General features: G+C 40.1%; 1 protein-coding gene across 1 annotated transcript in view; it reads left to right on the top strand.

The window, feature by feature from the left end:
- Positions 1-591: 591 nt before the first annotated feature.
- MYO5C (myosin VC) overlaps positions 592-21,938 on the top strand; it is a 34,210-nt gene continuing 12,863 nt past the window's right edge. The window contains exons 1-26 of the mRNA XM_077185419.1: positions 592-723; positions 3,799-3,909; positions 4,762-4,927; positions 5,192-5,336; positions 5,713-5,869; positions 6,377-6,520; positions 7,411-7,492; positions 8,062-8,169; positions 8,687-8,793; positions 9,435-9,700; positions 10,129-10,210; positions 10,542-10,682; positions 11,320-11,445; positions 12,062-12,145; positions 13,020-13,154; positions 13,488-13,585; positions 15,077-15,163; positions 15,249-15,360; positions 16,274-16,485; positions 17,688-17,853; positions 18,207-18,353; positions 18,916-19,080; positions 19,305-19,398; positions 19,954-20,017; positions 21,051-21,231; positions 21,801-21,894. Coding sequence (XP_077041534.1) covers positions 697-723; positions 3,799-3,909; positions 4,762-4,927; positions 5,192-5,336; positions 5,713-5,869; positions 6,377-6,520; positions 7,411-7,492; positions 8,062-8,169; positions 8,687-8,793; positions 9,435-9,700; positions 10,129-10,210; positions 10,542-10,682; positions 11,320-11,445; positions 12,062-12,145; positions 13,020-13,154; positions 13,488-13,585; positions 15,077-15,163; positions 15,249-15,360; positions 16,274-16,485; positions 17,688-17,853; positions 18,207-18,353; positions 18,916-19,080; positions 19,305-19,398; positions 19,954-20,017; positions 21,051-21,231; positions 21,801-21,894 — 3,301 coding nt within the window. The 5' untranslated portion in view covers positions 592-696. The remainder of the gene's footprint in view (positions 724-3,798; positions 3,910-4,761; positions 4,928-5,191; positions 5,337-5,712; positions 5,870-6,376; positions 6,521-7,410; positions 7,493-8,061; positions 8,170-8,686; positions 8,794-9,434; positions 9,701-10,128; positions 10,211-10,541; positions 10,683-11,319; positions 11,446-12,061; positions 12,146-13,019; positions 13,155-13,487; positions 13,586-15,076; positions 15,164-15,248; positions 15,361-16,273; positions 16,486-17,687; positions 17,854-18,206; positions 18,354-18,915; positions 19,081-19,304; positions 19,399-19,953; positions 20,018-21,050; positions 21,232-21,800; positions 21,895-21,938) is intronic.

The following is a 21,938-nucleotide window of genomic DNA, read 5'->3' as shown; positions in this document are numbered from 1 at the left end:
GAGGATGTGTAAATACACACCCAGATAGCAGCAGTGTGCCATAAACTGCTGTACTTATGGGAGAATGCTTTGTTCAACATAACCCAGTTCTGGTTAGGGTGTTTTGTCATCTAATATTAACTGTTCCTGAAATAAAATTTGAGTAACTGCACTATAACATTCCCTTGTGTGCTATGGAAGCTCCTCATGTCAGGTGGGGAGGGCTGGTGGGTCTTGGCATGTATCCACCTGCTAAAACACAGCACTGTGAGGTTATTCAAGTCTTCTTCCTCATAAAGAATATTCAACCGTAGCACCTTGTCAGCGCTTTAAACCTACTACATGCACTCAGAGTTGTTAATTTTTATCTTATTCTGAGCTTGTCATAGAAATTCCTTTACAGCGCTTTTCGGTCCGTGATTAATGTTTCTGTTGGTTTTCTCCGCTGGGTCAGGACTGCTCCCCGGGGACCCTCTGGCAGCCGCAGTGTCCATCACTCCGGGTCCCTAAAGGTGTGTCCGAGGTGTGCCAGCACGGTGAGTGGGGGCACGGACAGAGCCGGGATCCCGCTGCCCGTGCCGGCTGCCGGGCCCAGCGGGCAGGGCCGGGGCCGGGCGGGGAGCGCCGAGCGGGGCAGGGCCGCTCCCCACGCCCCGGGGCGGGGGCCGGGCCGGGCCGCGGCACCTGCGGGACCGGGCAGCCGCGGCTTGTGCCCCGATGGCGCTGGCCGAGCTCTACACGCAGGTGAGCGGGGCTGGGGAACGGCAAGGGGCCGGGAGGGTTCCGCCGGAGCCGGGCTGGGGCTGGGAAGGGCCCAGGGCAAGGGGCCGGGAGGGTTTCGCCGGAGCCGGGCTGGGCAAGGGCTCAGGGCAAGGGGCCGGGAGGGTTTCGCCGGAGCCGGGCTGGGCAAGGGCTCCGCCGGAACGGGGCTGGGGCTGGGGCTGGGAAAGGGCCCAGGGCAAGGGGCTGGGGCTGGGGCTCGGAAGGGCTCAGGGGAAGGGGCCGTGCGGGCTGTGCCGGAGCGGGGCTCGGAAGGGCTCAGGGCAAGGGGCCGTGCGGGCTGTGCCGGAGCGGGGCTGGGGAAGGGCTCAGGGGAAGGGGCTGTGCCGGAGCGGGGCTGGGGAAGGGCTCAGGGGAAGGGGCCGTTCCGGAGCGCTTGGTGCCCGCGGGCGGTGGGCACAGCGCGGAGCCGCCCGTGCGGGACAGCGCACCACAGGGAGGGAGACACTTCTCTTTGAGATAAACACTCCTTTAGTGAGAGTCTCGGCCTCCGGGAGCAGGTCTCGCTGCTCCAGCCAGCGATTAGGCGGCGTGAAGGTTTAACTGCCCTTCCCTGGGCGCTCAGGCTCGGAGCGCCGCGCTTTCTGTTGGGCAAATATTGAATGTGTGCGGCAGAGCTTGGCCCTAAAGCAAAGATTCTTCCTCCTTAATGCGCCCGCTGAAACTTTTGCACAACTTTTCCCTCTTCTCCTGTAGTCACCGGAGCGTTGTGACGTATCGTTTGTTTGCTTAGCTTTAAATAACAAACCAACAGGGGTATGTTGGTGATTTAGTGAGCCTGTCCCTCATCTATGGCAGCAGCAGCTGCTCCCATGGAGCTGCAGGGCTGGTGGGTCCCGCTGCTGCCGCTGCCGCGCTCGGAGCCGCTGGGAGAAGGAGCGTGGATTTTTTTTTCCCAGGAATGCTGGACAGGTGAAGGGGGAAGGAGTGCGGGTGTAACCTGACACGGAAATGAGCAAACTCCCGTCTGTTTACCTGCGAGGCAGGGTTTGGAGACAGCCAGCTCTCTTAGGCTGGGTGCATTTGCCAGTGGAGGCTCCTGCAACTCCAGGGGCCTTTCCTGAAGAATCAGTGCTTTTATCGCATTCTTCTCCCTCCCTTTCTCGTCCTTGGCCTAGTGTAGCTCATTTTCTTGCATGGGAAAACACTGTGTGCCCCGGAGGCTGTTTGGTGGTGATATTCTAACTCACAAAGAATAACAGCAAACAAAGAATTCAATTTAACAAGCATTATTTGTAAGCCAGGAGGAGATCAGCATAGTGTAGGAATGATACAAATAACAATTTATAGTTGGATAAACATGGAAAACTCAAATGTAAAGCTAAATTAGCCATGTCTTTCATGTGGCTATTCAATAGATACTTGAGGAGCTGGGCCTTTGATCCCCTTGGTCAGATAGATGAAAACATTGCCATTACAGTTGTTCGGGGTTGTTTAGAAAATGTCTTTGTGATTTTGGATATTGTGTGAAAAATGCTATCATGCTGAGAGCATCAGCCAAGGGGTGTCATGGCAGCAGCTGAGGTTTCCATGGTTGTTCAGCCCCTGATGAGCACCAGGGTGGTGTGTGGCTCACTAGAAAGGTCAATGTCTGTCCTTAGAGATACTGAAAACTCAGCTGAGCAGCACAGGGTAACTCACAGGACATTCTTGTGCAAGTCCCTCCTGCTCTAAATTGTTTGGTGTTGATCCTTGGGGGTTAGAATTAAAGCAGCTACAGCTGTGCAGTGCAGCTTGCCTCTGCAGGCACCCACCATGGTCCAGGGGGGTTCTTGGGGCAGAGACACTCATGTTCTGAGGATCTGCTGGAGCTTCCAAGGCTCCTTCCAAACTGGAGAAGAAAAAAGTAGTTTGTGACAAAACCAACAGTTGTGGCACCAAAAGGAAAGGGAATACAAGTCCCCAAGGGATCTGTGGGTCTGCTCACATTTCATGAAATGGTGACTTAATGTTAATTTTTCAAGTAAGCAGCTGCAGCAGTTCTCACAGGTTTATTTAAACAGCTTGTTTCAACTGGCCATGAATGTAGCTAGGGTAAGGGAATTAAGGGAAGGGTTCTGGCTATCAGAACAGAAAGATGCTGGAAGAGTTTACATTATAGTTTCTTGTGTGAGTAGAGACAACAATGTCATTTTGTCAAACCCTGTCAGGATGAGAAGGACACACTCCACATCACTAAAGTAATTCCCTACTCCTGAGGTTTCCAGCTGTGTTATGTCCTTTTAAGGAATGTTGTTTCCCATAGATTCTCAGGTAGAGCATTTAAAGAAGTTGCTTTTGCTTCTGCATTTTAACTTCAGCATAGGAGAACTAAATGGTTCAAACAGCATAACTTACATTCAATTTTTTTTTTCAAATATCTATGCTTCAGTAGGTTACAGATACCTTGCTGGGATGGAGCTAAAGTATGCCAGTTGATTGCTTGTAAAGAAAGAACCAGCCAGTAGTCTTTGAAGTTTGTCCTAGAGCAGGGATAGATGTTTGGAGGTTGCACTTCAGTCCCATTAAAAGAAAGGGAACTGTGCAATCTTTCTTAGGTATGACAATGTGCCTCTGGCAGAATGCATTCTGATTTCAGTGTTCTGTACTTGAATTCTGGGGAGTGATTGTCCATACCTGATTGTCTGAATTCTGGTAATGAGATGCTTTCTCTGGTACTTGCTTATTTGAACCCTCCTAGAAACAAGGTGTCCCCTTTAAGTGTGTTTTATTCTTTGTTAAGTGTTACAGGATTTGAAGAGCCTGGCAACAGTCTGGCCCTTGCTCACCTTCCTGCATGCTGGGTTGTTCTGCAGACTCTGCTCTGAACAGGAGCAGAATATGCATGTCTGAAATTAATGAGTCTGCTTTCTTTTTTTATTCTTTCATGAAAAAGAACAAAACCGCAAAAAAAAAAAAAAATCCTGCTGTACAGAGCTAATAGTAAACCCCAAAAGTCCTGGAATGGGGTTGCACTTGATGTTTGAAAGGTCTTTTTTAATACTAGCCTGGTATTATGATAGTAGCTAAGCTAACTATTGTCTTGTTTTTCTGTTACAGTACAATAGGGTTTGGATCCCTGATAATGAAGAAGTTTGGCAGTCTGCAGAAATCACAAAAAACTACAAAGCTGGAGACAGTTTTCTCCATTTACAATTAGAAGATGGAACTGTAAGGAGAAAGGCCTGAATTATTGTGGGGTTTGCTGAGATATGTTTATGTAGAAACATAGCACTCACCATTATGGGATCTAAATAACATATACACATTTCTCTTTTTCATCATATTGAAATTGGTACAGTACACACCTGCTGCCCAAAATATGAGCAGTGCAATTCTACAGTCTGTAGACATTAGCATGGAGAACATACCTCAGAGATTGCTTTGGAGACAAGCCCTGAAACTCATCCTAAACTGAAGTGAAAATCAGAAGTGCAGGACAGACATAGTTCGCTCTCACAAAGCCAGCTTTTTGCTTTTTTAGTTGGTTTGTGTAAGATTGTTAATTTTAGTATCTAAGTTCTTTACAGATTTAATACTTTGAAAGCATTTCTGTATTTCTGCATTCCTGTTCCCTAAAGATAAATACTAAAGGTATGATTAAATGGATTTGTTGAAAGAAACAGAAGTGAGTTTTAAACTTTCTGTAAGGAAAACTGAGGTGTTGCAAGTAAGGACAGTTATAGAGCTGACTTGAGTTCTGACCAGGTCTTTACTTTCTTTCATTTGCAGCTGATCTATTATTCTCATCTGTCCTTGAAATGTGCCTGTTTGTAGAGAGCTGAACATGTCAATTTTTTACAGATTTCAATACAAAATATTGTAAATAAAGAGAATGAGGCTTTTTTTTTTCATAAGCAATGAACAGCTCCAATTCCCCCAAGTTCAGTGGGGTGTATGGAACAATGAAATAGAAGATCAGACAGGGCTCCATCAACTCTATAACTTCATGTAAATGTAGAAGATTTGTATTTATGCAAACATAATGCATTTTATGACATTTCAAGTAATTTTTGTTGACAGGACCTGAGTTACCCTGTTGATCCAGCTGCTTTGCCACCACTACGAAATCCTGACATACTTGTTGGTGAAAATGATCTCACTGCCCTCAGTTACCTGCATGAACCAGCTGTTCTACACAACCTTAAAATTCGTTTTGTGGAGTCTAAGCTTATCTACACATATAGTGGTAAGCTAAGTGAAATGAAGAGGTTTTTAAAAATCTTTTTTAAAAAGTCTTAATCTTGATTCAGTTTGCAACATGATGTGTGTACTGTTTTCCTAAAATGTATTTTAACTCATGTTAACTGGTTTTATATGTGAGTATACTTGTTTGTTCATCAGCATATTCTACCTAGAAAATATTGCTACTTTGTATTATTTCAGCTGCCAAAACCAGGCATTTCATTTAACTAACCTGCGTTTTATTTTTGTTTTGTACACTTTGCTGCAGGGATAATTCTGGTTGCAATAAACCCCTATAAGCAGCTGCCAATATATGGAGATGCCATTATCCATGCATATAGTGGGCAAAACATGGGGGACATGGATCCACACATATTTGCTGTGGCAGAAGAAGCATACAAGCAAATGGCAAGGTACAGTATGTTATTTAATGTCCATAAATAACTCTTGAAGTCTAGTGGCACTGTTAATTGTCATTTAATTTTACTGGCTATTAGGAATACCTTTGAACACATAGCTTAATTAGAGGAGAAGGAATTCCTTAACCAGCTGGGGAACTTCTAGAACCAAAACTATTTTCATCCTTGATGAGGGGTAAAACTTAGTGAATAGCAATGACATCAACCTAGAGGTTACAGCTGAGGAGGAGAAAGAGAAGAATAGATGTAAGATGGAACTGATGTATAAGACTTGGGCACAGCTGTGATTTCAAACATTGTGTGTAATTCCTACATTTGTACATGCCCTTTAGACATGTCTGACATAAACTGTCTGATTATTTGGTTTTAGAAATAACAAGAATCAGTCCATTATAGTCAGTGGAGAATCAGGAGCTGGAAAGACTGTGTCTGCAAGGTATACCATGAGATACTTTGCCACTGTGAGTAAGTCAAGCAGCAATGCTCATGTGGAGGATAAAGTACTGGCATCCAATCCAATAACTGAGGTAAGTTTGGGGGGATGCCTGTCAAGTCTGTACTCATCAAGGGAAGAATTCTGAGAGCTTCTGGGAAATTTTGTTTGAAATCTTTAGGGATGCTTCATCTGTCTAAGTTGGGTATTTAAATTTGAATTTTAGCCTCTGAATGTTACTGATGGAGAGAGGTGCTCAGCCTCAGGAACACCTGGTCCTGTCTGATTTACCAGTGGCCCTTTGGAGGTGCTAGTTTGCCTAATTAGATGATGATGTAACAATATTGAACAAGTTGATTGGTTTTATTACTTGGACCCTGATGCTGGAAAAGTATACTTTGTCTGATTTTCAGTTTATGTAGCATTTTACTATTTGATTTGAGGCTTGTCAAAATATAAGTAACAGAGTTCAGTGCTTGAGCAGAGATTGATCCCTGAGCACCTTTGATTTTATAAGCTTGTAGTTGACTCAAGTTTTGACAAAGTAATTGTTATGAGAGATATGAGTAAATCAAATTGTAAAAGTTTATAATTGTTGTAGGCTGTGGGCAATGCGAAAACCACACGGAATGATAACAGCAGTCGATTTGGGAAATACACTGAAATCAGTTTTGATCAGAGTTACCAAATCATTGGAGCTAACATGAGAACATACCTGCTTGAGAAATCCAGAGTTGTATTTCAGGTGGGTAAAATAAAGTCTAAAATAGTCAAGGTTAGTCCTGATGCACTGTACTAGTTCTATATTGAAAATATTATGTGAAGTTCTGAAGAGTGTATCCAATCAGCAATTGATTTATTTTTTAACAGAAGCTAATGTTATTCATGATAAGTTACTTTATTCCATGTTCTTCCTTTTGTTAAGTGAAGAATGCTTCTCAGGGACAATTTCCTGAAATAACTGCAAATCTGGTACTTGTGGTTGCAACAGTAACAGAAATCAATTGTATCTGGAAAGGAACAGCATATACGGGGCAGAGAGAGTCTGAGTGAAAAAATGGCTGAAAATTTATAAGGCCAAGGCTTATTTCATGTGACTCACTTCAATGTCATGGCTTATGATAATATGCTAAAGAAGCATATTTATTTAATTTTATGAAATGGTTTTTACAAAGGTTTCTTTTTTAGTAGTATTGTAACTTTGTAAGTACACTGAAAAATACTTCTGGATATCTTCTGCCCTGCAGGATGGTTTGGAAATGGAGAGATTTTTGAGTTCCCACAGGGCAGTGTTTCAGCTGACACTCCTACACATCTTTTTGTTACAACATTTGACAGTTCTTGTTAGTAGATGGTTGTTCAAGCTAAAAAACTTATTAACATCCTTGGGGAAAGAACTATGCATATTGGCAGTGGAAATAAAGTATACTTGAATGTATCACTTTCAAAGCTCTTGCTAAGATGGATCATTTGAATAATAAGCAATGTCATTGCTAACCTATGTTGCAGCAGAATTTAGCCTTCAGTTGTCATTATCACTTTACAGTATGTTGAATATAAGGTGTTTTTCAGTTTGTTTCTTCATTTTGTTGTTAATTTTTTTCCTGTGGTGTTGCTCTTTGCTTTATTTTACAGTCAGAAAATGAAAGGAACTACCATATATTTTATCAGTTGTGTGCATCTGCTATGCAACCTGAATATGAACATCTTAAATTGGGTAGGTCTCAAGAAAATAACCTGCTCTTCAGTTTTGCAGTGCAGCATTTTAAGGCTTGGTTTTCAAGTGTTAGGATGTTTAGTGCATTACAGCATAAATCTCACAGCCTTAAAACAGGACCTGCATTTTAAAGTCACTTAGCTGTTAATCCTGCTAGTTTTGGACTTGGTAGCAAATCCCTGGAAACTCAGATAGTGCACCATCAAGTACCTGAGTGTCTTTGGAAATCTTATTTCTTACTTTCTGTAGTGACAGATGCTATGACAGCTTAGGGAATTGATTCATTTATCTACAGAGAAGCTGGGAGAAGCAGATTTTAGGTGTATGTTTACACAGTCTCCATTCCAGTTTGTTTATTAGGATTTCTAGGAATTACGGATACTGATTTGTGTCAGCTTAACTGAGCTGGGCACATGGATTTCCCTCAGAAAAAAGAGGACCTCCACCTCGTCACTGAAACATTGTCATCTACAGCATCTTTAGGTTTTTTGTCTTACCAAAGCTTTAACAAGTAGCTCTCCCCAGTCCCTAATTTTTGCAGAATTACAAGACTTGCTTCTTTTCTACAGGGAGTGCAGAAGAATTTAACTACACACGAATGGGTGGCAGCACTGTAATAGAAGGGGTTGATGACAGAGCAAATATGGTGGAGACTCAGAAGACATTTGCCTTACTAGGTAAATTCTTGGAGATACATTTTCAGTAGATTTTTTTTCCTGAAATGGGCAAAGGTTTATTGTTTCTGAAATATCCAGAATGTTAGTAGTAATTACCAAAATAGATTTTTTACAGCTTGTCCATTATGGTTGGTCTGTATTTGAAGTGCTAGGTAGGAGCAATTAGCAACTGATGTTAATTGTTACTGGTCAGAAGCATTGAGGGCTGGAGTCTTCTTGGCCATAAACTAACATGCTGTGGCAGAAGTGGAATTGGAAGCTTCTTTGCCCCAGTAAAAGCTTATGTAAAAGCTAAACCAGACTTGAGCTGGCACTTGGGGAGGTACAGGAACTTATGCTCAATCTATCATCAGATCAGACAGGCAGAAAATTGGCAGAACCAAGGATTTGCATCCTACTCTGCAGAGATGCTGTACAATTCTTGGCTGCACAACAAAGCAAGTAACCCAGCATTGTTCTGCTTTAATTAATTGTACTGTTTCTGTGTACTTCAAATAATCAAGGAATGTTTTTTTAGGTCTGAAGAGGGATTTTCAGATGGATGTTTTTAAAATGCTGGCAGCAATCCTGCACTTGGGCAATGTGGAAATAGCAGCTGTTGGAGATGAAAGATCATCCATCAGTGTAAGGAAGTTGCTCACTCAGATACCAACATTTTCTATTCTATGCCAGAAGTGCTTTAGCAATAGTTTCTCTCATATCTGGGGCTCAGAGCAGCATTAAATCTGGTGTACTAAGCTTGATTGATTTCTCCATCTCCATCTGTGTGGAACAGCAGCAAGTGTTCACACAGATGCTGTTCTGTGCCCAGCTTCAGAAAGTCTTAACAAAAGGCAAAGTGTGGCTAAGAGTACCCCATATCCAATTGATCCACAGCTGCTGGAAAATCCATTTTGGAACTCTCTGCAGGATGCAGGAACCAGAGCATAGTGAAAGCTGCTCAGAATGTGTCCCAGCAAGCTATGCAAGTCTGAAAGGCAACACCTAAAAATAGACCAAAGTAACTTTCAGTGTCTTAATCCAAAACATCTCATCCAGCCCAAGTTTTTCTCTCCTATATCAGAAGTTCTATTCAGTACTATTTGCTTTAGCTCATCTTGCTATTTTATCAGATGAAGAAGTAAATAGAGCCCCCTGCCTATCTCAAAATAAAAATCATACTTTGGTGGCAGCAGAGCAAGCATTTCACAGTTAAAGAATTACACAGTTACAGACAGTTAAAGAATTAAAGGTACCCTAATAATATTTATTGATCTCCTTTAAAGATGGAAGATAAACACCTCAGTATATTCTGTGAGCTTCTGGATTTAAACTGTGACAAAATGGCCCGGTGGCTGTGCCACAGGAAGATTGTCACCACCTCGGAGACCGTGGTGAAGCCCATGACAAGGGCCCAGGCTGTCAACGCCAGGGATGCCCTGGCAAAGAAGATCTACTCCCATTTATTTGACTTCATTGTGGAAAGAATTAACCAAGCTCTGCAGTTCCCTGGCAAACAGCACACTTTCATCGGTGTTTTGGATATTTATGGGTAAGAATGTCTCTGGAAACAGAGTGCCTTTTTTTTGGAGTAGATAAAAAAGGAAAAAAAAAAGCACTTTTTTGTGCTGGTAATGAATTTGGGGGCGCTTGTTTTGCTAAAAGATCATAGTTATATAAGTTCTTTAGCACCCAGATTGGTAGAAATCCTCTGCTACTATAAATACCATATTTTTTTGTGAATGAGGTTTAAATTTCGTTTCTGATATGATACTTTTAGATCTAACTCTGGATTTTTAGCTTTATTATGTCTGGTAACATTAGCTTTTAGAGAAGTTTTGAAATTCCTTAGCATCTTCATTAGTCTTACTGTTAGTTAATTGTCTTAGAAACATTAGGATATCTCCAAAGAGTTTCAGGGATGCTGCCATTTGATTTTGATGTCAAAGGATTTTTTTTCTTACTTGGATTGTCTTTCAGATTTGAAACATTTGATGTGAACAGTTTTGAACAATTTTGTATCAATTATGCTAATGAAAAACTACAGCAGCAGTTTAACCTGGTATGTTCTTTTTTTTGTTACAGTTATTTATCTTTTTTTTTTGCTTCAGGGTGGATATTAGTAAATGCTATTTGTGCTTGAGTGGTGGATATTTCTGGATAGTGGCTATCCAGTAAGAAATAAAAATATTTTATTTTTATATGTAAGCATAGCTACACATATATATAAATGAAAATTTAGACGTTTATTTTCTTACAGACAGACATACAATATACTCCAAAATATATTTTTTTCTATCTTATGTATACAACAACTATGCACATGCAGACACTGTACTTATTTTCTCCTAATTGTAACCTTCTTTATGTTTTCAAAATTTTTGCAAATCCAGCATGTCTTTAAACTTGAACAAGAAGAATATATGAAGGAAGATATCCCATGGACTTTAATAGACTTTTATGACAACCAGCCTGTCATTGACCTTATTGAAGCTAAAATGGGAATTTTAGAACTTCTGGATGAAGAATGCTTGGTAATTTAATATTTGCTCATTAAAAAAAAAAAAAAGGCAAACCAAAAACTATATAGATTTTTACAGGTGGGGCTTGTAATCCATATTTTACCCTTTTCAATGGGAAATAGAGGATTTTCTTCAGAAAAGGAACATTAATGTTTGCCCTCTATTTGGCAATCTTGACTATAAATTACTTATTCTGTTTTCTCTTATAGCTGGATCTCAGAACTTAGCTGGAAGTAGGGCAGCAGCTGGAGCTCATCCCTGTGGGGCAGTGCAGGACTGGAGCAGGCTGGGCAGGAGCGCAGTGGGATCCTCATCCCTCATCATCACCTCCTGCACTGGAGGCAAAGCAGCAGTCTGCTGCTGCTAGTCCTGCTCCAAGCAGGAATTTGGCCTGCTCAGTCCCCCAGGGGCTCTTCCACCAATGTTTTTTTAAATTTAGTTTGTCCACAAATCACTGCTTTTGATACAAAACATTGTGGATTAATACAAACTTCTTTCAGAAATTGATTTGCTACTGGAGGGTCTGGAGAGACAAGAACTGGTTATCAGGCCTTGTAATTCACTGCATGCAGAGTGTTTATTGCCATCAGCAGCTCTGCTGCTCCAGCAGCCCAGTTTGTTAAAGAGATTGCCCTTCTTATTCTTACAGTTGCCTCATGGAAAAGATGAAAACTGGCTTCAAAAGCTGTATAATAATTTTGTCAATAAAAACGCACTCTTTGAAAAGCCAAGGATGTCAAACACTTCTTTCATCATTCAACACTTTGCTGATAAGGTACAGTGTAAGCAACCCAGTATTGTTCCCTGTGTTTCTAGCAGTTGCTCATTCAGAAAACAACCAAATGTAGGAAATAAGATATGTTAGCCACATCTATTTGGAACTTCTATAAAAGTGATCTCCAATAGTGCTATTTGTTTATTGGTAATACTGCCTGTAACATGACATTTAAATATAAGATGTTAAGATAATGAATTTAAGAGCATAAAAATAAATCATCCAGATAAAAAAGCAGAAAAATAATAGAATGTATAAATGGAACAGTTATAGTTGTAGCTCATACACATTTTAGTCTCAGTTATTTACATTTCAGATGTATTATTCCTTTTTGCTGCCTTGATTTGAAGTCATAGAATAATAAAGAAAGGAGGAAAGAAGTTCCTAATGAAGGCAGAAGGATTTGGATTTTGGCAGTTTTTCCTGCTTCTAAATTTGCAGGATCCATGTGTGTAATCCTGAGTTAATGGAATTGGGAAAAGCAGAGTTTCAGCCATCATGTTTGAGATTAGTAAAGAGCTCTTGGCAACCACAGCTGGGAGAGTAAAAATTATTATTTTGCCAACTGTTTGTTTATGTGTTGCTGAAAAGTTAATGATTTCACGTGTTTGCACAGGTAGAATATAAATGTGAAGGATTTCTGGAAAAAAACAGAGATACAGTACACGAAGTATTGATTGAAATCTTGAAAGAGAGCAAGGTTTGTGACAAACAGTAATAATTAATCTTCTGAATACCTGATTTTACTGGAATTAATTCAGATCTGATTTTAAAATGTTTCTTCTGATATACAAATTTTTAATAGGTTGAATAAATTAATTTAGTCTTATTTTTATTAATTAATTTAATATTGTAGAAGTGTGTATTTTTACCATCAAATAATATACAAAATGAAAAAAACACAGTATTCAACTTCTTCATATATATGCATTTACTTTGCTAGTTATGTTGGGGTTTTCTTTCAATATCTCCCTTCAAGAGCATTTTGTAATCCCTGTAACCGAAAAACTTTTTTTTTTTCCTCCTGTAGTCATTACATGCACCTTTGATAGGTGGTTTATCATTAACAACTGCCTTTGTTTATTCTTCAAAAGAGATTAAGAGAATGCCAGGGCAAGGAAAACATCAGGTGTCTTATGTGTGCCTGCCACTTCCCACCTGCTTGTCCCTTTGAAGTCTATAGCCTTGAGACTTCAGGATTACTCTTAAGCTGACTTCGTCTGACCTGAAAACATATTCTCAATTTAAATTGCATATTGTGAAAACACAGCCTTAAGTGCTCTTATTTTTAGCTCTGCTCTGTATTTATGTCCATATTTGCTTATATTGAAAAAGCTTTTGCAGGCTGCTTTCACAGATGTTGAGTTCTGTGTGTGGAATATGTGAGTGCTTCACAATAGACTCAGAATCATTGCAACTCTTTTTTCAGTTGTTGTTTTGTTTGATACCCAGTTCAAAATACCTGGCCTAAGTATTGAGGGGTTTGCATTTTATGGTATAGTAAATGTAATTTTGATTAAAATGATGCTGCAGTTACACAGTGTTTAACTCTGGTTCTTTCACCACACTTTCAGTTTCATCTGTGTGCAAATTTTTTTCAAGACAGTCCAGTGTCCATCTCACCTTTCAGTTCAACTATAAACATCAAATCTGCCAGACCTGTTCTGAAATCACCCAACAAACAGCTCCGGACCACTGTGGGCAGTAAGGTACCCCACAAACCTGCTATTCTGTGGTGTTTGCACTTGCTGGGAAATGCTGGGCAGTCTGACACTGGGTTCTGACACTGTTCATGGGGCACTGTCCAGTTTTCAGGACAGCAAGAGCCACAGAGCAGTGCTCCAGGTCGGGGTATAATAGATGTGTTTATTTTATATATGGGAGGCTGTTTGGTACAGCCACAGTCTTCAATTTCCTGCATTTAAGATCTAAAACCTATTTCCCAGTGTCCAGCCAAAACCTACCAAATAACTAAAAGACCAAGATTTGACTTTTTACTGAAATATTTCATTAGCAAAACTCTTATGTCTGGTATTTTCCAGTTCAGGAATTCTTTGTCTTTACTTATGGTGACACTCAATGCAACCACTCCTCATTATGTGAGATGCATAAAGCCAAATGATGAGAAGTTGCCTTTTGAGTAAGTATGTTAGCTGTGCTCAGCTGTGGTTTTCTGTATCACTGTAGTGATGTGACAGCAAGCTAAACTCTTATTGTGGAGAAACTTCCCATACAGAACATGGTTTTCCTTCCCAGATAGGTGAATTTGAAAAAAATATTGTCTTCTTACAAAAATTGAATGTTTAAGTATCATTATTGTTACCTTAAAAATCCTTTAACCTAATAATTTTCAAGTTAGATACTAGTGCTTGTGCATTTGTCAGAATATTTTTAGGGTAAAGGTTTTCCTCCTTTGGTTTTAGTTGATCAATATTTTGTATTGGTGTGTTGCCCTTATGCAGTATGGATTAACCCCAATTCATATATAGAGAATAAAAACCTCTGCCATTTTCTTTGTGAAACTCCCTGTTATCTGCAGAAATATTTAAAATAGCTTTAGAAGTCAGAAAAGATGTGAACACTGTTGAACATAGCCCCAAATTTTCCGCCAACTTTTATGTAATTTTAATGTTTCAGTACAGTCATATGTGGCAGATAATTTTCATAATTCCTATGACCAGATGGATAACCACTAACCTGTGAGCAGGAGTAAACTTTAATGCAGCTCTTGGTCTCTGTTTGGGCAGACCTGTGGAAGCACTCTGGTGTCAGCTATACAACTTCCAGCTGGCAGGCAGTGCACTGGCAAATGAAATTAAAGCCTTTATCATATATGAGTAGGAGGGAAGAGGCCAGCTTTGATTCTAAATTCAGTCTTTTAAGTATGTTAGCTCATTTTCTTGTAGCCAGACAAAATCTTTCCATGCAAAACACATTACTGGTGATATTATATTGCTATCACTGCACTGAGATCTCATGATCCTGCAGTGAGGGCAGAAATAGCTTGGATAATGTAAAAATATGTCAGAATTAGACAAGAAGAGTGCACCAAGAGCTTCTGAAAGAACACTGTAGTCATCTGCCAGCCACAGGACTCTCTTGGCTAGTACTGAATTGACACTGGTGGTGGGCTCTGTGGGCATAACAGCTCTGGTCCAGAGCAGGAAAGAGACTTTCCATGCCTTGTGTTTGTAATTTTGAACCCAGGTATTAATGAGCAAATCCTGGTTTATTCATAATGAATGGGATAAAAAATACCTGGAGAGTATCTTCCTAATGGGCTGTTGAGAGGGTTTATTTCTGTGTATGTTTTGTGTTGAGAGTGGAACTATTCTTTACCACTTGCTGCTGTGAACTGTCACAGTTAATACTGAAAGGAAATAGGAATTTTAGTGAGATAGATAAATAAATAAATACAGTCTTCTTTAGTTTTGAGAAAGAAACAGAAAACCCAGATTTTTCAATAGATTTTTCTTTTTAATATATGGTATGGAGTAAGATACTATATAAGAAGCAGGCAGCTTTGTGTCCTATGAGCAGAAATACAAATCCAGTTGGTAGAATGGTTCTAATTATTACAGCATGCCAAACCCAGCAGAATGCAAAGTATAACACTGCTTTTTTTTTTTAGGTTTGATTCCAAGAGAGTTGCTCAGCAGCTGCGAGCATGTGGTGTTTTGGAAACGATTCGGATTAGTGCACAGAGCTACCCATCCAGGTAGGGATAGCAGTGAGCACCCCTGTGCCAAAAAACACCTACTTGTCTGTTAATGAAATTAATTTGTTAACTTCTAATTTTCCAGGTGGACTTACATTGAGTTTTTCAGCCGTTACAGCATTCTTATGACACAGCAGGAGCTCTCCATAAATGACAAGAAACAGATTTGCAAGACTGTTTTGCAGAGGCTGATCCAGGTAGGTTTGTCTGCACCAGCCAATAGATGTATTACAGCATCTATGAGTAATAAAAGGTCTCTTTTGTTAAGGGTAGTATCTCTCCTCAGGCAGGAAAGGTATTTACATTATTGCTGGTTTTCCTGATTTACTGTGCTGTACACAGGCTTCTGGGTCAGTAACCTTGTGCTGTGACAGTCATGATGTGGCCATAGACAGAGAATTTAACCACTCTGTGATTAATATTGTCACTTGCAAAATGGAAGAGATCCTGCATTTATAAACCAGTAAACAGTAAATGGTATACATTTGTCAAGTATTACAAGCACAAGATGGGTTTCAATGGTGGAATGCAGCTTATTGAAGAGCTGTTCAAAAATTTGCTATTTTGCACATTGCTTCTATTTGTTAGGTGAGCCTGTGGTGGTGAGGCTGGTCCTGGTCAAGCCAGCATGCCAGGACTGAGCTCAGATTCAGGGATGTGTGACACCAAACACAGACACACTTGCTGAGTAGCTTTGGCACAGGCCAAGGGGGAGAGCTGGAACCTAAAAGCAGCCTCACCCCAAGTTTTTCTCGCACAGCTCACTGTTCTAGGCTAGAAATGTGCATCAAAAGGTGCTGCTGAGCCCATGGAACCAGACCTGTAGGAGGAGGTGAGGAGGTTGAGGCCTTGATGATAAGTCCAGAGCCTCCCTTTAATTTTAGATCATGAGTGTACAACTTTTGATGTTGTTCTCTGTGTCTTTCCTGCTAAGTGGGTTTTCCCCCCTACATACTCCTATCTACATAGCAGGCAGAGAAGATATTCTTATTCAGGAAGATGGTGTCTTGAAGCAGAGCTTGCCTGAAGTGACAATTTATAAAAGGAAGAGAATATCTGGCCTACAAAAATAAGCTAAAAACTTAACGAACCTACTGTTTTCTCTTTCAGGATCCTAACCAGTATCAGTTTGGGAGAACAAAGATTTTTTTCAGAGCGGGGCAGGTGGCTTACCTGGAGAAGCTGCGCTCGGACAGGCTGCGGCAGGCGTGCACGCTGCTGCAGCGGCGCGTGCGGGGCTGGCTGCAGCGCCGGCGCTTCGTGGCCCTGCGCCGCGCGGCGCTCACCGTGCAGCAGTACTACCGTGGGCAGCGCACCGTCAGGTACCCACCCTGCCCAGCTGGGCCTGCTCCTGGCTGCAGCCTCACACAGGGCCAGCTGGTGCCCCAAGGGCAGTTTATATCTAAGAGCAAGTCAGGTTTTATCGCCGGCTGGGGGCTGTGTACAAATAACAAACGGGATGGGACTGCCTGGAACACAGTGCCTTGAGCTGTTTTATTTTCCAGCATCAGTCTCATTGCATGGTTATGACAATGGGAAGATGCCAGCAGCTCACATCCCAGGCAGCAGACTAAGAACTTAACGTTGCAACTTAGTTTAAAAGTTTTTTGACCAATCACACAAAGCAAAAGCACATTGGCAGTAGTTCTATCCAATCACTATAAGCACACATACCCTTGGTTAAAACAATGCTTGCTTATTTCAAATACAATACCTGCTTGTAAGCCTTAAAACACAATGCACAGAGCTCCATTATTAAGCTTAGAACTTCCTCATATCTTGCTAGGTATACTTTTCTGCAGCTTAGGGACTTATTCTAGACCAGTGTTAATACACAGACCATTGTTCTATTTGTCCTTACTTTTCTACTTTTTACATAATTTTTCTGCTGACCAATCTTATGGCTACTGCTTAGCTCTAATCACAGTTCTGCTGTCTCTGAAGCCTGCCTTTTGCAGCTTTCCCAAAACCCTCTGATTTTAAGGATTCCCACAATTGTATTTCCATTTCCTCTTGATTGTAATTATGAACTTGAACATGGTCAAGTTATTCAGCTGGTATGAGAGAAGTACCCCAACAGGTTTCCAGCGTTGTCTGCCAGATCCCCAAGAGGCCTGTCTGCCTGTGAGCTCAGTCCTTAGCTGATAACAGATGGCCAAGTTGGGCTTTCTGCTGAGCTTCAAAGCCAGAGAAGAAATCAGGGGTGTGCGGATTAGTGTGGACAAATTATTGCAAAGAAGGTGCACCAGGCATTGTCAAAGCAGAATGAAACATGGCTCTGTGTAGGCTTTGAGGTTTTCATAAAGAGACCATCAGAACAAATGCTTGTAGGCACATTTAAAAGTGGTGGATAACTCCCTGTCCTTCACTTTGGTTGAAGAACAGGCTCTATTTTTAATAATGGATGCTCAGTTTTGATATCTTCACCTTTTTTTGTGTGTGTGTATGTAATTTGACTGACCAAGGCAATGAGCATGAGAAATCCAATGTGACCTAAGTAAATTTTATTGTTTTTTGAATTAAGGCAAGCTATAACTGCAAGAAATCTGAAGGAAACATGGGCAGCCATAATCATTCAGAAATACTGTCGGGGTTACCTCGTCCGTAGACTTTGCCAGCTCATCCTTGTGGCTGCTGTGACAATCCAAGCTTACACAAGAGGATTTCTAGCAAGAAAAAAGTATCGCAAGGTACAGCCTATCAAACGTCTTATTTCGGTAACTGGAGACAACTTGTGCTCTGTAAAAAAGATGAACACAATAGCAGTTATTCCTAATACTTTACCTTTTGCACATTTGGTTTTCGTATCTTCTGCTCTGTTTTTTTTAGTTTTTTTACCAAGTTCTCTGTCTGGTTTATGCTGGATGCAGACCATTTACTGTGATTACTACAGTGGCTCAAATGTGCCTGCAGCCTGGATATTTCAATATTTTGATATTTCCCTGAGCTGCATTGTCCTCACCAGTGTGTGTAGACTCACAGGCTGTTACAATTGCTGTGGATTGAGCTAATTACAGAGGGATGCTAACCCTTTGTTTTAAAGATGCGTGAGGAGCAGAAGGCTGTGGTTCTCCAGAAATATGCCCGTGCATGGCTGGCCAGGCGCAGGTTCCAGAACATTCGGCGCTTCGTGTTGAACATCCAGCTCTCATACAGAGTTCAGCAGCTGCAGAAAAGGATAGAAGAACAGGTGAGGGGAAGCAGTCAGCTTCTGATTTGTGCTAAGTTTTTTATCCTGTCTGCTCTAGTCAAAGATGTTGAGTTGAGAAGACAGGAGAGTATGTAAGGGTTATGGTCCTTTATAACAAACTACTAGGCTTTCTACACCCAGGGTGGAAAGAATCATCTAGGGTTTCCTTGTATTTTTGGGTTAATTATGCAAATCAGAAGAGTCTGCAATTACCTTTTTGATTTTTTTACTGTTTCTAAAGTCCATCCAGTCTCTGGATGGGGTTGTTAGTGTTAGGATGAAGGATGTGTGAGATATTCCTCTAGTACAACATGTTTTGTAACTTTGGGGAATTCAACATTATGTTTATTTTGCAGCTTATTTTTGAGAGCCATTCCAGCCAAATTGTCTTTAAAATGGTAGTTTTAATCTAGTTGATGGAAACAGTCCTGGGTTGAAATAATCATGACTGATATGGGATGGAGAGAAGAAGTAGGTCAGAATTTTAAACTCCCCTTAAAATTCGATGGAACAGTTTCAGTGCATTTTTCTACTTCCTTTTATCCTGTCCTGCTCATTGCAGAGTAGAGAAAATCATGGCTTGCTGGAACGATTGACCAATCTGGCTTCAGCTCATATGAATGATGTGGATACAATTCAGAAACTTGAATCAGAACTCGAAAAATTAACTGCTCAAAAGAGAACATATGAAGAGAAAGGGAAAAAATATAAAGAGGACAGTGAGCAGGTAAATTATAATTGCCATCTGTGTGCTTTTATTCTTAAGTAATGTTTTCAGTTACTGGATTTATCAAATGCATTATTTGAGAGTTTCTAAGTAACTACTCTTTTGGGGTGAGGCAGCAAGAAAGGAAGAGAGTCCATTTATGCTTCTTTAAATGTAAGATCTTCTGTGGCCTGTTTCTTCCTCCTTTGTAATTTGTATATTTTGCTTACTTTTTGCCTGTACAGAAAATCTTAAAACTTGAGAATCAGAATAAAGAATTACAAGAACAAAAGGAAACCTTAGAAATAAAACTCCAAGAAAAAACTGAGGAAATGAAAGGTACAATAACTAAAGGGAGTTTCAAAGGAGTTATAGTGGGGTAAAGTCAGTTTTTCAGCAAAAGTAAATTGCTTTTGTTCTAATAAAAGTGCTGAAATTGTAGTAAATTGAAAGTTGGTCCTTCTCTTGCTTAGGATGAGTAGCACAAGTGTTTTTATTAAGAGTTAATTTAAATTTGTTCTTTCAGTAGCAGGACCTCTCCTCCTGTTACATGTCCCTTTTCATACATGTGTTCCTTCAAATTGTAGCTTCATCCTTGCTTCCTTTAATACACTACTTTTAGGAATCTAATTTCAAAGGACACAGGCAGCACATGAGATCAAGTATACTTTAGATGAATAATTGCACAATTTTGTGCTTCAGAATCTTTTTGTTTCTATAGCATTACTTAATAAATGTACTGTGATAATTTTTGGCACTTGAGAGAGTAATTTCAGCCTCAGAATATGTTAAGGATTACTTACTAAAACAAAACTTCTCATCATGGTCGTGCTTTTTTAATAAATGGACACAGTTGCATGAAGGTCTTTGAAATATTAAAATATTTTTTGACAGAGAAAATGGATGACCTCACACAGCAACTCTTCAATGATGTACAAAAAGAAGAAAACCAGCGAATGTATGTAATCCGAATTTTATTTCCTTGAAACAGCATTCATTTTTTCTCTTTCCCTCCCTTTCTTTCTCCTGCAAATGTACTATGCTGACATCAGTTATGAATCTGTCCATGTTCTTGGGCACTAGTGCTGGTACTGAAGTACTTCATGCAGAGTTTAGGAAAAGCACATCCTTGTTTGTGGTGAGTCATATGCAGGAAATCAAACTGTTCTTGCTTTTCCAATTTCTTATCTTTTCTTGTGTCTCTGAGAATTGAAGGCAACTCTGGTGGCAATGGTTTCTTTGGAGATGTCCTCAGAATTTGCTCAGGAGAGGAAGAGCAGCTGATGGCCACACCAGTCAGAACTCCTGAGAAGTGAATATGAAAGGACAGAATGGAAGGATTCAGTGTGAGGGAAAGGCAGTGTTTGTAAAGGACATTCAGTTAAAAATACAAAGGAGAAAGCTTTTTTTTCCCCCTTAGATATTTAATTTGCAGTAAAAATCCTGTTATTAATCAACAAATGGCTGTTGCTTTCAGCATGCTTTTCTTGGATCAAGTGTTTATTTCCCAATTACTTTTCCAGTCCAAGACAGAGAACCTTCAGTGCCAGAGAAGTGCTGTTCTCTGAAGTGTGAAGAGAGCAATCAGTCACTGCTCCTGAGGGCTGCAAGCTCTGTGGTGCTCCAGCTCAGTCTGATTTCACCTGCCAATACCTTCAGACTACATTAAGAGGATTTCTTTTCCTAGTTTTTCTGGTTTGCTCATTACCTGTGTGATGCTGGAAGCAATCCAGCAGAAATATTCTGGAAACTGTAAGAAACTGTAAAGGAAAACTAAATATACTAAAACTCTTAGAAAATATAGGGATGTTCTCCTCCCATTATCATCCATTATGTGGGTGGATTCTGAGGATGTAGGATGGCATTTTCAAGTAATTATGGTTCATTTAAGTGTTCTTCAAGGAAGCACATCCTTCAAATTAAAACTAAAACAAAGCCCACTTTTTCACTTAGGAATGTAGACAAAATTACCTTTTCATTGTGTGCTTTAGGATACTTGAGAAAAATTTCCAAAACCAGAAGCAGGACTATGAAAAGGAGATTGAACTGCTCAAGGGAGAAATAAAGATCCTGAAAGAAGAAAAAATTCAGCTACAGCAACAAATTCAGCAAGAAATTATCATTCAGGATGGCTTAAAAATGGAAGTAGGACAGCTTACAAAACAAGCACAGGTAAAACATGACTCATTTAATTTTGGAGTCTTTGCTAGAGAAAGCAAGTGGAGAATGTGCATGTTTTGCTTATAGATTATCTTCACTAATTTTTTTTGTTTCCAGTCCATTTTTAGAAGAAGCTGTAGTTAATAAGCTGTTTTTGGTACATCACTATATTGCATTATTTTCATGTAGTAGACAATGCAAGTTAGTGCTTTCAGTAATAATTGCGTGTTTTCAAGAGTAATTGTGCTTTAATATTTATAAATTTGAATATATAGGTCTGTTTTCCTTCCATTTTCCTGAGAAAGTATTAATTTCTCTGGGGATTTTCCATGCATGTAGCTTATAAACCGAACCTTAAATTAGTGTAAAGTCACATTTTTGTTCTCTGAGTCAATTCCATGGCACTAACATTTTTTTTTCAGTACCTCACATTACTGTTCTGCTCTGATGCCTGAGAACACAACACATTTTAAGCTTTTCACCCTATTTACAAATTGTTCTTAATTATAATTATGATTTAACTGATACTCAGCCCTTGTCATCCACTTCTTGTGTCAGTATATGATTTCTGTTTGATTCAGAAAATACCTGAATTGCAAAAGGAAATTGAACTTCTTCAGACACAGAAATTGGATGTTGAAAAGCAGGCCCACTCACAGAAGAGAGAATTGAGGGGTAAGCTTCATACCAGATAGTGCAGAGAATTGAGCCAGGCCAGT

Source organism: Agelaius phoeniceus, chromosome 13 (genome assembly GCF_051311805.1).
Source record: "Agelaius phoeniceus isolate bAgePho1 chromosome 13, bAgePho1.hap1, whole genome shotgun sequence".
NCBI classification, from domain to species: Eukaryota; Metazoa; Chordata; class Aves; order Passeriformes; family Icteridae; genus Agelaius; species Agelaius phoeniceus.
This window is presented reverse-complemented; position numbering and strand designations above follow the sequence as displayed.